General features: G+C 38.4%; 1 protein-coding gene across 4 annotated transcripts in view; it reads right to left on the bottom strand.

The window, feature by feature from the left end:
* The window catches only part of CPED1 (cadherin like and PC-esterase domain containing 1), a 143,265-nt gene that overhangs the window by 3,857 nt on the left and 123,244 nt on the right, over positions 1 to 16,164 (bottom strand). For 3 of the 4 annotated variants that reach the window (XM_005481953.4, XM_014275930.3, XM_074539959.1), the window contains 5 exons: positions 15,241 to 15,377; positions 5,285 to 5,505; positions 4,922 to 5,023; positions 4,629 to 4,716; positions 2,776 to 2,922 (listed from right to left, as the gene is read on the bottom strand). In XM_005481953.4, the coding sequence (XP_005482010.2) occupies positions 2,776 to 2,922; positions 4,629 to 4,716; positions 4,922 to 5,023; positions 5,285 to 5,505; positions 15,241 to 15,377 (695 nt within the window). Of the gene's footprint in view, positions 1 to 2,775; positions 2,923 to 4,628; positions 4,717 to 4,921; positions 5,024 to 5,284; positions 5,506 to 14,688; positions 14,818 to 15,240; positions 15,378 to 16,164 lie in introns of those variants that run through there. The other variant, XM_074539960.1, reaches the window with a different exon arrangement.

Below are 16,164 nucleotides of genomic sequence, written 5' to 3'. Positions count from 1 at the left end.
ATGTAGGACAGAGAACTCAGCCCACTCAGTGGAAAACCCAGAGAATGCACAAAAGGTGGTCAACTTATTTTTAAAATAGTATATGTATGCTGATTTAATAGCTCTGATGCCTATCAGTTTTCCTGCTGTGTCAGTCACAGCAGACACTTGAAAATGCAGAATTCATTTATTAATGCACATATTTATGCTGAAGCATGTTAGCTTTTAAAAATATAATGTATATTTATATACATTATAAAAATATAAATATATATTTACTGTCACTGAACAATCAGAATCAACACTCATATGCAGTGAAATAAATCATACAAAATTAGGTGTGAGTGAAGAAATAACAAGTGCAAAGGCTTGAAAGACTGAACGGAGAGATTTTGAGGGAGCTGCAGAACTGAAAACAGACCAGGAATTATCCATGTAGAAAATTAATATATCCTCTGATCAATTTCATACAGCTAAGCCAAGGGCTACTATTTATTTTCATGCAATTACTGTAGGTTCATTTTTCTAAATTAGTGCCTTAGATCTTGCAATTATTTCAAAATGATGCCACCTTGAACCAATCACCCAAACTGCATTCCTGTTAGGCATAATCTCCCAGGAATGCAATCTAATATTCACCCAGCCACCAACAGCCAGCCACCTATTAAGATACAAAAATCCCAGGGTTGCTAATTTCTGTGTAGTGATTATTATTTCACTGCCATCAAAACAGGAAATCAATCTGAAATTTAAAATAGCTTCTGTAATATTTGTATAGTGCTGACCAATGTCCATAAGCATTTTCAAAGAATGAGGTATATAAAAATCAAGTTCTCATGTGTGCATAGAACTAGAATTATGTTGGGCAGTAAGTGCCAGGGTTATGCAAGATATTTTGTCCCAGCTCAGTATAATCCCTTTGAAAATCCAGATTCCTTAGAAACCTGAGCAAGTCTACATACATGGAGATTTCTGTGCTATCAGGGTCACCTGAGACCCTCTGAAATGGGTTGGTGGGAACTAAATCTTCAGGCCATTCCAAGGAAACAGCTTTCTCTTAGTCAGTTAGTGGGAGCTAAATGAGAACTGCTGAAAGCATTTCAGTTCTTGTTTTCTGACTGCACAGAATGGACAGTCCTGCATTCCTGCACAGCCATGTTTAGCTCAGATGTCATTTACACAGGGGTGTCATCTTCTGATACTTTAGGAGTGTCAGTTTTTAAGAGAAAGAAAGCGAAAGTACAAAGCACAAGATTTAATCTATCTCATCTGGTCTCAGAAAACATGGAAAGTGCTGAGGTTTCACACAGTGTTCTTGGCTCTGTTCTTGGGGGCAAAATGTCATTTTCCTGGTGCAAACTGCTTCAGCACCTAATGAAACTCCACTTGCCAGGATGCAGAAATAAGCTGATGACAAAACTATTAAAACTAATGAAGTATAAAAAGAACTCAAGGACTTTATTTTTGCTTTCCTCAAAGATCAAGTCTGGTTTTTGGTGCATGATGGATTCTATTGGGCATATCTATGGCTCTTTCAGGCACAATCACTTCTCAAGCCTCATTAATAACAGCTCTGTGAGCCAGATTCTCTCCTTATCCTCCTCAGAAACACATACTCTGTTGAGATTCCTTCAGCAGAGAAGCAAGACCAAATCTGCACATGAGCTCATACAAAATGATGGAGCAGTTCATGAAAAATGCTGATGACTGATCACACCCTGCTGTTTTCTCCACAGAGTTCCATACAAAACATTTGAAATATTTAATTTTGAAGCTCTCTGTTTTGCTCACAAGACCTGTGGAAATGGCAAACATCAGCAATGACCCACAAAAACATCAGCATCTGGGCTCTAGATAAAAAAGGGTCAATACAACTGGCTGGGTAAAAAGGAGGGAAAGAAGCATTTGCTCCATGGGACTATTTATCAATCACATAAATATCTACTCTGGGACTTACTCCCTCTTTTCCAGCTTCATTTGGACTGAGCTATGTTTGTGCCTCTCAAGTGTGGATTAGAGGAATGGTTAACTAACCCCACCTGCTGATGCTGGCCCCAGAGCAGGACAGAGACCATGGCACTGGCCTGAAAACATGTGAGCTGCTGCGGAGCCTGAGGTGGAAACCAGCTGTGTGGTTGATGTGTGGCACATGAGCTCACGTGGGTCTGATAACACTCCCAAAAAATTCTATAGATTTCAGTCAAGAAAGCAGGACTATCAGTGTGAGGGAGAACAATCAGTCTACACTTCTGTTTGTACAGTGTATCACTGTAACTATTGCAGATTATTTTTTCTCAGACATAGGAAAAGAGATATATAGTAGTAAAATTGGTTCTTCAATTTTAAGCTCCATTTTAATTGTACTTATGGTTTGAAGTGAGTGTGCTGAGTTGTTCAGTTAGGAATGCATCAGTCAAAAACCCATAAGACTGAGTAAAAAGAGAAACTTCCATGCAGAAGCAGCAGAGATATATAACAGGTAACAAATAATACAAGAACCAGGAAACTGTACAACATCCTTTTATGTGAGTTACCTTTGCAGAAGGGTATGTTTGCTCATTTCAATTTCCCCATTCCAGCAGTTCAGCACGTCCTTGGGTGGCCTTGCACCCCACCCCTCACCCAAGGTGAGCAATGATGGACGAGTGCCACCATGCAAACTGCTTTCCCCACAATTTGTATTCAGGCCTAACTTTGAGTGATGGATGCTGACCTCACCATGTACCTTCTTGTTTCTAAGATCTAACAGTTAAAATATCTTAAATACCTGGGAATGATATAAGCGTAAACTATTACCTCATGGAAATGGCAGCCACACTTCCCCTGCAGGAATTCTTTGTAGCGTCCCATGGTGATGACAAAGGTGTCAACCACTTCATAGCCCAAATTTTTTGCTGTATCCAGAATAATCAAGTTTTCATTCCACAAGTTTTGCACTTCTGCCTGCATTCCAGATAAAATGTGCAATGTCTTGTCAGAAAGAGACTGTTTAAAGGTTATTGCATCATGGAAAAAATAGCAAAACTGCATTTTGAATGAGCAATGACATTATACTACAGACATGAATTACTATAAATTCACTCTCGAAAAAAGCTACTACTCCAAGACTGATGTAGGGTTTTTTTCAGAAATTATAATTACTTTTCAGTAGATGCGCAGCTTCCTTTATAGGAAGATTTCATGATTGTTTAAAATATAATTCTTGGGTAGTCGTTTTTAACATGTATTTTGCTAATAAGAGGTGTAATTCAGAAAAAAATTCCAATTATAAAGTTTGTCTGTAACAAATGGTGAAAATGCTCCTTTAAAGAAAAATTCAGCTTCAAATCAAATTCATTGAGGCAGTTGCTTAAAAGGGACTATAGGGGGTCCCTTTTGGTAATCCTGAAGCCTGGAGCATACAAACCACATGGGTAATTTGGCACATGATTCCAATGGTGAAAGGGAAAAGAATGTTGGTTATGCACTGTAGCTGATTTCTGGAGTTTTGTAAATTTAATGAAGAAGAAAAAGAAAAATTCTTAGGAAGCCTTTAATACTCTATCCTTGCCTCATATACCCTGGATTGAAGCTCTTCATCCTACAATTGAACTTTGCTGGAAACTCTGATGGGAGCTATGAAAATGTTTCTTCATGTTGATGACAATAATTTCCTTACTTTATTCTATTTAGGTCCTCCAGATAAGTTAGGAAAATTGTTTGAATCAATAAGACCTTCAGTAGAGACAAGGCAGATAGGCAGTACTATCTTAGACAGGAAGAATGGGCAAAATCAGACAGGGTAGGCTCTGTAGCAAAGAGAAGGGTGAGGGCAGCAGGAAGTCACACGCTGAATACAGCAGTGTGTCATGGCTGCAAGCAGATGTGGGCACTAGTCCCCAGTGCTCAAGGAGTGCTGTATGGAATCTGTAAGAGGCAGTAATTTTCTCTTTTCAACACCTGGAAATAGCTGGAACATGACACACAGCACTGGGAGGCATCATTTACTCTGTTCTGCCTTCCAGTGCTTCTCATCCATGCATTTTGGGTGTGTTCAATAGACAATCACTGTCCAAGTGGTAAATAAAAATGGTGAATTGAGTGAGTTGCACAGTGCATTGAAATGAGCACATTTGTTACTCTGAGAGTCTTGGCTATGATTTAAACTGAGTGTAACATCTCATTAACATGCAAATAACAGCCTGGATTCACTGGTACATTCCAGCTGCTCTGCAATGTTCTGGCTTCACAGGTGGGTTAAGATAGATTTATTGAGTAGTGCAAGCCAGGCAAGTGAATTGGATCCAGCAGTAACCATGGAGGAAGCCTGGGGAGGGCCTGTGTGCAATGTAGTATGAGGAGCAATCTGCTTATCCCCAGAATGATCTCTCCGTTTTGGCAGCAGGATTCATATTGGACCTTCTTCTGGTTCTTGGGACAGCTGACCAAGCATGGGTTCTCAAATGCCTCTCTGATTGCAGCAGAATCCATTAAATAAGGAAATTGGTTTGAATCCCTATCAAGCAGTATGAGCAAATACAAACATCAATCTTCCTTTGATCCACTTAGAATGTGCTCAGCAGACATAGCATATTTTGACCAGACAGCAAAATTAACAATGAAATGATGAGTCTTCCATGAAACTGCACTCAAAATGTACTGCAGCTTACCTGTGACAGAGAATGGATTCCATCCACTGGAAGGTGAAAGCCCATCCCTATGGATTTGACAATTACCAGGATATTTGATAGATTTTCCCTGTTTTGCAAATTAAAAAAAAAAAAAAACAAGGACACACTTTTTACTTAAGACACACATCAAAAAACAATGCATGTTTTATTTTTTTTCAAAGTCACTTAAATACATGCCTATCAAAAAAACAAAAGTTTGTATTTAATTTTTTTTTTGTTTCTCATAATTTACGATATCAAAAACTGGAATAACACCAAGTACATAGCATTACCTGCTCAACACCTTTTGGATAATTTGCAGGTGATTGGAATTAAGCCACTGAACACCACCTACAATTAATACAGTCTGGTCTGTGTTCTCCAGGGGACGTGATCTGAAACCCAGAAAAGAAAAACATCACATGTTGCTTTAAACAGATGGCAAACATTTTAACTACATTGCTTTGCATTTCACTGAACTGTATCTGGCACCCTGATCAGAGGCCTGATGTAATTTTCAGCTATTTTTTAACCACACAATATGATCTGTGCACCTTATGTTTTACTGTCTACTGACTTTAATTGTAAAATGTGTTAAACACATTTGTGAATAGAACAATAATGCAAACAAAGGAGATACAGAGTTTGTACAGTACCTCTGCAGCAGCTGTTCCAGTGCTTTTTCAAAAGTCGGTCTCTGGTTTGCATTCATCCAGAACTGGGGGTAGTAGGAGTAACTGATAAATGTTTTCCCCTCATTGATATTGTGATAACATTTAACATCATGAGTCTTCTGCCATTCCTGAAGAGTCTTATTCACTCTTTCAATTAGATAATACATCATCCCTCTGTTAGTTGAGTCACCTATAAAAAGAATCTTCAGATGGAAAAGGTATGACTTAGAAGCTGTACAGTACACAAACCAAAAGCAAGGAAAAGAATACAGTTTGTTGGGAGGTTTTTAAATGCTTCTTGTAATGTTCTAGAAATATCTTTGTGAACAGCCACTACCCTGGCATCTTAATATTAAATTTGTCCTTTAGCAAAATCTCTGAGATTTGATTAATAAAAAGCCGAATTATGTATATTAAATACAAAAAGTACAGGTTATAGATGGCTATAGCTGCAAAATTAGCCCTGCATCTTTCTTCCTTGGTGATAATTTCTTTTGCTTATATTTACTTCTAATTGCTAGTACACAATTGCTCTCATGATTGCTTGCAGCTTCCTGATTTTTTTCCTACAGTTTTTCATGTGGCTTGCTCCTGAACAGCGAGTACTGGTCTTCTATAAATGGGATTAATTAGAATTTGCACCAAAGTAGCACACACACACCCCTACACCCACACATCCCATGCAGGATGCAGCTGCTGCCTTATTTGTAGAGAGATGGTCCTTCTGCAGGTTCAAAGGGAAAAGAAAAGGATGTTATTGGGGTGGAGGACAATCTGAATAGAGTCCTGTCATGTGTGATGTGACCACCAGAAAGCTTCATGGCCTGAAGGGAGTTAGAAATCCTGACAAATGTATGTTAAGTATAGCAGTCTCTGCTCAGCTACCCTGAACTTGCAAATGAATAAAATCAAATTTGGGTTTCCTCCTACTCATTCTGTAGATTCTCTGAAAAAACAAACATCTCTGTATCAGGAGACCAAAGAACCTAAAGTGTTGTGGGAAATTATTTTTAATGCTATTGCCCCATTTTGAGTGGATAGGACCAGCATTTCCTTCTGATGAAATAGGTAATAGAAGACAAGTCCAAAGAGTAGGAGAATCCAGGTTCACTGTGGTTTGCCAATGAAATTGTGTGCAGAATCAATTACCCCAATCAGCTCAGACAGAAATCCACAATGAGGAGTAAATATGTAAAACTGGGATTAAGAAACCCCACAGAGCCATGACACAGTAACAGCCCTGTTCTCTGCACAGAAGTACTCAGCTTCTCCTACCTCCTCTGGCACTCAGTCGGCATCCTGCAAGTTGGCATTTTGTTGTTTCATTTCTTAATTTGATTTGGAGTTTGATGTTTTACCACTTCCACCTTGAATATTTGATTATGCAAATAAAATTGAGACTGCACAAGATGACACATTTAAGGATATATTTCTAAAGGTTTTTTTAGAGATTTTATGTGGTACAGACATTTGAGACTACACACATCTAACACTTCTATCTATCCATTCCCTTCAGGAATGTCACAGTTTTGAAAACTGATTCCACTTCCCAGTATTAACTTATTGCGATTAAAAATAAGGAAGAGTGTACCAGTGATACTTCCCACAGAAGAGAAGGAATTTCAGATGAGCCTACCCTCATCTGATGTTAGGGCCAAGAACAGGCAGGACAATGCCTACAACTTCCCATGCTGTGCCCATTGTGGGCTGCAGAGAAGCCCTTGATAGATTATGTGTGGTAGCAAACAAATTAAAACTAGCAGTGAACTCATAGAGGCTCTTCTAACTCCTGTCCTGGACCTCTCAAAGCCTCTTCATAGAGGAAATTCTTAAACAGCTGCTGTTCATGTTTGTACTGCACAAGCATTGCTCTCACACACAAGGGGATTTACAGCTTTTCACATCGTGTCAGAAGAAACCTCTTTAAATCAAGCATAACATGACTCACAGAAGACAAGGATCCTTGGAAGGACTGGTTGGATATCCTCTTTCCCTCTCTGACAGACACATACATGCATAAAATTATTTACAATTAGAAAGACAGTCCATGCTTAAAATATGTCCTAATTCTAAAGTAGGTTAACTTGAGGTTTTAAGCAACAATTCTTTTAGGTTGCAAAATCTCTTGATTCTCCAGCCTGCCTATATCCATGGCAATTTAATCTCCATTTCATAAGCCCATCACTGGAGTATCTTGATACATATCTATTTAAACAGCAGTTCTCAGATACTTGCAGGCAAGGACATCATGAGCTTGTAATGTGGGTGAGAACATTTCTGTAAAAACCCAACACATCATTAGCAGAATAACAAACAGGCCCTACCAAGTTACACACATACAGCAGTTGGTAGAACATACAAGACTGTTTCTCTTCTACTTCTAATAGCATATGACACCATTTTGTTATCACAGCACATGGGAATTGCAAAGAAGCATATTCAGCTATTAATTACACAAAATTGGTAGACAGGACATTTTTATCTCATTCTAGTGTGACTAGAATTCTCATAACTGTTTTATCCTAACTATCTTGATCTAATCCCACCTACTACTGATTTAAAATAGCCGGACAACTTCCATGGGGAAAAAAAAAAAAGAAGAAAAGAACCATGGCCAGTGTCAATTAACAGGATGCACATCTGTCTTTTTTGCCAACATTGTGCATTCACTAGTAGGTGAGATGTGAAGAGTTATGCCAAAAATTTCCTAAGTCTTAAACACTGCAGAGCATCAGAGATTAAGATCTCTTTCCCTTTTTATTTTTTTTGTTATGTCAAAATTAGAGCAAAACACATACACACATCCCAATCCACACTATTACATGATTTAGCATTTTAGGGCTTTGCAATTTTCCTATACCTACATAGGCATAAACAATGGACCCATGAATTAATTTTCAAGTCTGCCCTGGGTACCTTCTGGCCAGGTCTGGAGATGGAAGAGCACTATGCGCAGTCATTTAGTAAACCCCTACCAGAAGAAACTTAAGATCATGTCTTAAAGGGGCAACTCTAGTCTGGAAATGCCGCAATGCTGGGCACCATATCAAAATATCAGGTGGGCCATAGCATATTACTGTTGTTGTCCTGTACTGTTGTTCATTGTCCTGAATATGAAATAGGAGTCAGAGCAGATTCCTTTGGAACTAGATGAAACAGACAGCTGTTAAGGCCCTGACATACTTCTTCAAATACCATCACAAGGCTGATGAGACTGCACTCAGCCTATTTCCAAATCAGGAATGAGAAAGACAGCAATACCACACCGGGTAAAATACAGGTTGTACCACTAGGGAAATTAACCTAGACTTTTAGACACAGGTCTGCTAAGAGAATAGTCAAGGCTTGCTGCAAGTGGGAAAGAAAGAAAGAAATGAGCCAAAGTGGACTTGTAGGTGTACAGAAAGACAGGTCAAAAGCAGAGGTCATCCTTAAAGATGTCAGTCAATTAGAGTAACCAGATTAGCTTACAGTCATGACGTCTTTGATTGTTCAAGTAGGTATGAGCCATATCAGGACGGTATCACTGGCATCAGGTAAATTTGTTTAACTCTGTCTTCCATGGTGAAATGACAGTTTTTTGGAAAGGTATGAAAACTAGGACTGCAGTATGTGAAACCCATGGTCCCTGCCCTCTAGCTCTGAGATAGACTCTAAAGTCTGCAGTCATCCTCTGGAGACTGTGTGCTGGGATTTTGAAGGGAATGCTCTCTCATAAGTCTAAAGAAGATCTCAGATAGAAAGATAGGTGTGGAGTTCTTGTAATTTGATGCACCCCAGGCTGGTGGATGCTTAGCACATCATCAGCACATCTGCATTCACACTGCATCCATTCATTAAGATTTGGTCTGTATCCAACCATCTGCTTCTGACCATTGGTTCAACCATGATGTGAGATGTGAAAGTCCTGGAAAAAACCCCAAATTCTTCTTTTTCTTCTCCTCAAAAGAAAAAAAAAATTGAAGTGAACAAAGAGGAAATCTGTAGGTAATCCTATCTTCTTTTCAAACTGCCCTTGGGCAGAGCTGGCCAAATACATTTTGTTATGGTATGCAGGCCATCAGAAAGCATCTTTCAAAGTCCACCTTTTGCAAGTCAGCTTCATTTTTAGCAAATACTTGGAAGACTCAAAGGTTAAAATAAGTGGCATTTAGCCTGAGGAAGAAAACCTATGTCCTTCAACTAACCCAAGAGTTCTCATGAATTAAAATAATCTCTCAATGTAATTGAACGTATGGTAACTAAAACCAGATTTATTTCTATACATTTAGATGAACTCATTGTAGTTACATGTCCCATGTATTATTCAATATGTTTTGAACAAAAGGCTCCAGGGATGGTTCTGTATTTATCTCTATGATAATAATATGGAACATGATGGTTTAGGTGTGTAGAGTAAGCCATCTCTCTCTTTTTACAAGTCTGGCACAAGTCATGTACTGTTCAAGTTGATGGGGCAGTTGTCTGCAGGATGACTAAATGATCAAACATAAGGTTATAATTTTACCATACAAAGAACAACACTTCCACACAGACAGATGTTTTCACTGTCTTGTTGCAAATATTTCGTGTGAAAAATTCCATTATAGCTTAAAGGCTTTGAAAGATTGTGTAAGCATAGTGGAATTCACTTCTTAACCAGACCTATCATTAAAAATTAACCACACTTGGGAAATTTAAACACCTCTAAGTTCAAAACACTACTTAACTCTAAAATATTATTAAGAAATCATAAGTTAAAATTCCTGTTTTAACAGCTGAATTTTAAGTACTTCAGCAAATATTGCCTTTTCATATTTCCTGTTCTTAATTACACATGACTCAATGGTATTTTATTATAAGACTAAACTCTGGTTAGTTTTTCTCAATGATAAGCAAAATATATATCCCTTCAACTATTGAGACCAGCTTTCTATATACTGCTAATTGGATAAACAATAACCTGTTAGAACCCATTTTTCAAAGTACAAAATCAATCTTGAACAAAAATCAAAGCATTATCTTAATAGATTTGTATATGTCTTACAGTAAAAAGTCATTAATTGCACCTACAGAGAATTTTGTTGAGCCAACATAATACAGATATAATATTTTATTATGATGTTTAATATTTTATTATGAAGAACAATTTATTTGATTCAATTAGGACATGTATATGGAATTCCCTAAGAATGAGACAGTCAGCATCTCATTACCCTTAAAGTGGAAGAGAAAAAAGACTGCTGATATTAAAAGTGGACTGAAAGAAAATCTACTCAGCCAGAACAACCTTAACCTCAGCACTTCGACATTTTCCTGTTTACTATGTATGAAATACAAGCATATGACTGACTATTCTTGCTAACACATCATAAAGCAAAAAAAGGACTCATTAAACTGTTTCTGTTCATGCACATATTTTCTCATGTCTCCATCAGCTTGACTGTTATTGTTTCACTACAGGTGGTCTTATGTTTTTATGAAACCAAATGTCCTGGTTTTGGGTGGGATAGAATTAATTTTCTTCCTGGTAGCTGGTACAGTGCTGTGGTTTGGATTCAGGATAAGAATAATGTTGGTAACACACTGAGGGTTTTGCTGTTGCTGGGCAGCACTCACACTGAGTCAGGGACTTTTCAGCTTCTCATTCTTCCCTGCCAGAGAGGAGAATGGCACGGGAAGCTGGGAGCAGACACAGCCAGGACAGCTGACCCCAACTGGCCGAAGGGATATTTCAAACCATATGGCATCATGCTAAACATTAAAACTGGGGGGAATTGATTGGGGAGCAGCAGCTGTGCCCTGGGATGGGATGAGACGGGCATCAGTCAGTGGGTGTTGAGAAATTGCACTTGTATTACTTTGTGTAATTATTATTATTATTACTACTACTACTATTTTCCCTTGCTCTTCCATTCTACTAAAGCTGTCTTTTTTTAAACACACATATTTTATCTGTTTTCTGATTGTCTCTCTTATCCCTGTGGGCAAGTGAGTGAATGGCTGTGTGGTCTTCAGCTGCCTGCCAGGTTAAATCAAAACACACAGAAACAACTTAGTTCAAACAGTTTTATATGCACACAATCTAAAATAGCAGTTAATGATGATGTGAAATCAATTGGAAGTCATAGCCAGGGAAACGGATTTCGGTTACAGAGAAAGATTATAAAGCTCAGATGAGCTTTGGAAAACAAATAAATTTTAATATAATAAATAAAAGTGGCCTGGAGTTAGAAATTAAATTAGAAAGCATTTTTGAAGGCTTAATTATGATGCAGGTAGGAAAGAAGTGGTCTGTTTGGGTGACCACAAATATATTTCAGAAATATTGACAAATGAATACAAGAAATTAGTGATCAAGAGATATCTGCTGCCTTTTACCATTGTTCTATGAAACACAAGAAAAATAGAAAGGTTGCACTCAAAGACACACTTGATCTTCCATATTCTGCATTCAGTCAAAAAGAGCATACACTTTACATCTTAATTCATCACTTGCTGAAGCGAACACAAGTCAGGAACACAGCATAGCACTGGTTAATTGTTGCATGTTTCCCTTCACATTCATTAAAAGTAGAAATATAAGTAGGCATTTTTTAAATCTTTTTTTTCTCCCTTCTAAAACTAATAGAGAAGCACATGGAAATAGCCTCCAGATAACAAAGTTGAAATCTGACAATGGCATAGAGATTAACACCTCCAATTTAAGTTAAAAGATGTAATCACAGACTTAAGCTGTTTGTGTCCTAGCATGATCATAGAATCATGGAATGGTTTGGGTTGGAAGGGACCTTAAAGATCATCTTGTTCCAATCCCCTGATATGTGCAGGGAACCTTCCAGTAGTCCAGGTTGCTCAGAACCCCATCCAGCCTGGATCTGAGGATGGAAAGTTCACAGCTTCTCTGGGCAGCCTCTGCCAGAGCCTCCCAATCCTTAGAGTAAAGGATTTCTTCCTGATATCTAAACCTACCCTCTTTCAGCTCAAGGCCATTCCCCCTTGCCCTATCACTACTAGCCCTTGTAAAAAGGTCCCTCTCTGTCTCTCTACTAGATTCCTTTCAGATACTGGAAGGCTCCTCTAAAGTCTCTCCAGAGCCTTCTCTACTCCAGACTAAACAGCTCCAACTCTCAGTCCTCATAGGAGAGGTGCCCCAGCCCAGGGGGGCCTCATGGGCCCTCCTCTGCACCATTCCAACAGTCAGCATTTTTCTTTTTTGCTGAGGACCCCAGAGCTGGGCACAGGACTCCAGGGAGGGTCTCAGCAGAGCAGAGGGTGAAAATCCCTTCAGCCTGCTGCCCACACTGCTTCTGATGCAGCCCAGGGCACAGCTGGCTTCCTGGGCTGTGAGTGCACACAGTTGCACTTTTTGTCCACAAAACATCCCTAAGTCTTCTCACCAGGGCTGCTTTCAGTCCATTCTCTGCCCAGCCTGTATTTGTGATTGGATTGCCCCAACACAGGTGCAGGACCTTGCACTTGGCCTTGTTGAACTTCATGAGGTTCACAGAGGCCCCCTCTCAAGCCTGTCAGGGTCCCTCTGGGTGGCATCCCTTCCCTTCAGCAAGTCTACTGTACCACACAGCTTGGTGCTGTCAGCAAACTTCCTGAGGGTACACTCAATTCCTCTGTCTATGCAAAAGGCAAAGACATAAGGGATTTCTAACTCCAGAGACCAAAGCCATACAAGCTGAATATTCAAAATTCCTGAATAAAGAGGCACATGGGTTAGTTGAGCCCATTTTGAATGGACACATGAATGAGTTCTGTTGTTCTTAGCTAATTTCAACAAACAATGTAAATCAAACATCATTCCAGATCACCCCAATGTCCTCACTTGGGCTAATGATTTTTGCCCTTTCATTTGGCACTCATGTTTTTTTTTAACATCTGCTTTTGTTTCCAGCATTGAAACCTTCTGCGTATTTTATTATGGAAACTATGATATCTTCAGTTTGAGACATCAGTGATCTCAGTAGTACTTAGAGACAAGGTATATAATAAATCAAAACTAAAATCACAATTGAGAATATATAAATATTTATAGATGGTTATGAAAATTTCTTTTAAAATTAACATGTATTTGTTCACAAGAATTCTATCTTCCTACTGCACAATAGCTCCTTTATAAAAGGTCCAGGTTGCTTAAACTTATATAACACAAAGTTTTTTTCAGTGAGCAAATGAAAAAAAATCTCTTTCTACTACATCGCTTGGGCAGTGTAAAGTAATTCCAAAGTCTGACTTATCAAAGGCAGAATAAGGAAGATTCTGCCCAGAAGGGAACCATTTTTATTTCACCTGTCTTAGGTAGAAAGAAAGCCTCTCTTAGTTTTTGAGTTGTATTGACACAAAGGAGTTGATCTAGGCTCCACATCTATTCATTTGGCAAAAGAAGCAAAAATGCTATTGCAAAATTTCAGACAAAACTAAAATCACACATACAAAGTTATGACAAAAATAACATCTGAGAGAAAGAGATAGGAGAAATATATCAAAAGGGGAACATGCTTTAGAGTGATGACTTTAAAAGAATAAACCAATTCAATATACATCTGTGCAAAGGTAACAGAGGTAATTCAGCAGATTTCTGCAGAGCAGCAAAGGTTATCAGACAGTGTCAGGAGACTTCTGTAAAAGATGCAGAATGGGAAACAGGTGCTATTAGTTACAGAGATTTTTCTCAAGGTGTTAATGTAGCTCACTTAGGATCTGGCCGTCATCTGACACTATAATAGATCAGTGACCTTAGAGAGTTAGAACATAATGAAATTTGAATTAAGAAATTAAGCTTCACAGACACTTATTTCATTGACTTGATTTTAATAAACCCTTTACAAATGCTGTCCTGCTTTTGACACTCATGAATATGAGTGGTCAGATTTGGGATGTGGAAATGTCAGCAAATCCTCTCAGCAATACCCTGGCAATCCACTTCCATAGTGGCATATTGTTCCTCTGCTGTCATTCCATTGCCTAACCAAAGGGTGGATGCTTGTCAAAGCAGCCTGATGTCCATGGAAATTAAGGACCAAAGCAAAGCAATTAAATTCTTGAATATTTTTTTTTTCTGTGGTTAATCTAGAAAAGCTTGTTTTGTACATGAGGAACAGATTGAGCTTCTCCTCTGTCATAAAAAACAATATTGTTTTAGAAAAATATTCTAGGAGTAACTCGCAGCTCTATAGTAACAGAGAAAACCACAGGTAGAAATAAAGCAAAATGACAATAAAGTACCTTGTGTAGGGCAAGAAATTTTTCAGAAATTAAGGAGAAAATGTTAATTGAAAGACTACTGGTTTGTATTTGTCTATATGCTCTTGGATTTTATCAAATGCCACTTCTAGTAACTATTTTCTTATCTAGGCAATACACTTTAAAGAGCTTTATAACAATTAATTACTTACTTTCTGGATACTTGTATCCTCAGTAAGGTACCTGAGCCTCAGATCAGAGCTCTCTCTCAACAGTATAACAGTCATAGCATGCTTATTAAGGAGACCTTGTATTTCCAAGCAATCACTTTAGAAGCTTCACTAAAAGAAAAGAATGTGCAAGAAGACTTGGTAAGATTAGTGTGCACAAGCAATGCCATGCATTAGGTATGCAGCAGAAGAAAAACAACTTGCATGTGAGACAAAACTGTGACAACAATGCAAATATATCCTCCATTTTCTGTCCTTGTGTACTCACTGCAGGTCTGACTGGTAATCACACAGACCATAGGTCTTGGAACTCCAGTGGTGTGACCTAAGATCCTCTGTGAAACAGCAGCAAACTGTGTCTGCATATGAGGCTAAATTATGGACTAAGGTTGGTTTTCATCCCTGTGAAATTTTCACACCCAAATATCTCTCTAGCTAAAAAGGGATTTTTGTCACATATCAATCCTGAAAGCTTCAGGACACCAAATACCCAGGCAAATAAGAATGAATGAGAATGCAAAGGCTGATACCTACCCTTCTGCCCTCCACGCAGCGCTGGAGTTCGGGCTTGGCCAGCACAGAGTGTCGGCAGCCGTGGGGCTGCCACGTTATTGCTCTCCAGTCACAGGTCCTGTTGTCAGAGCAGCTCAGGCAGGGGACAATCCACTGCCCTGGAAAACAGCAATGGATGTCAGCACCTCCTCTGGATTCTTCTGAGTGGTTTTATTACACAGGAAGCAAGACATTTTTGGATATTTTACTCATGTATGAGTAAAAAAACCCTCATAAGCGAGTTTCCCCTAAATTAAATGCCCTCCAATACTTTGAAGAGATTATTTCCTGTCACTGTGTTATGCCCTTTTCATTTAGTTAGGGTGGGAGTCTTTTCCTTTTCCTGAAAGAGCTGCAAATGCTCAAATTTGACAGGTATTTGTGTGTTCATTTCTCACTCCATGTTGTCTTTCTTGTAGCAACTTATCCTTTCTCAACAGAAGGGATATGAGAAAGAGAAAATGGGTGAGGAGGTTGAATGCAAACAGAAAATATTCATATTCAGACATGTCTGAAGATTAATTCTCATCTACAAAGAAACACCTAAAGGTGGGATGTATGGTTGAGAGCAACTGATATCAAAATGAAGCAAGATTAAGACTTTCCTTCCAAAACACTATTTTTTTAAAATTTGTGAGGATTCAAGGACTGTCCCAGACTACACAAATACATTTCAGAAGATGAGAGTAAAGTGAAATTAATAACATGTGATTTATTAGAGCCTGATCTTATTTACAAAAATGATTTTGAAGATTAGGAGCACAAATTGATCAGTGAGTTTTAGTAATCCCTTATCTAAAGTTAAATGGTTTTGTTATTTTGATTTTCTAAAACTATTCCTTTTCAAAATCCTACTAGAAGCTTGCAGGATTTAATTTCTGAAGGAAGACAGAAAACTTTTGAGTT

This window comes from Zonotrichia albicollis, chromosome 4 (assembly GCF_047830755.1).
Source record: "Zonotrichia albicollis isolate bZonAlb1 chromosome 4, bZonAlb1.hap1, whole genome shotgun sequence".
Classification (NCBI taxonomy): domain Eukaryota; kingdom Metazoa; phylum Chordata; class Aves; order Passeriformes; family Passerellidae; genus Zonotrichia; species Zonotrichia albicollis.
The sequence above is the reverse complement of the archived record's forward strand: the minus strand, read 5'-3'. Positions and strand labels throughout refer to the sequence as shown.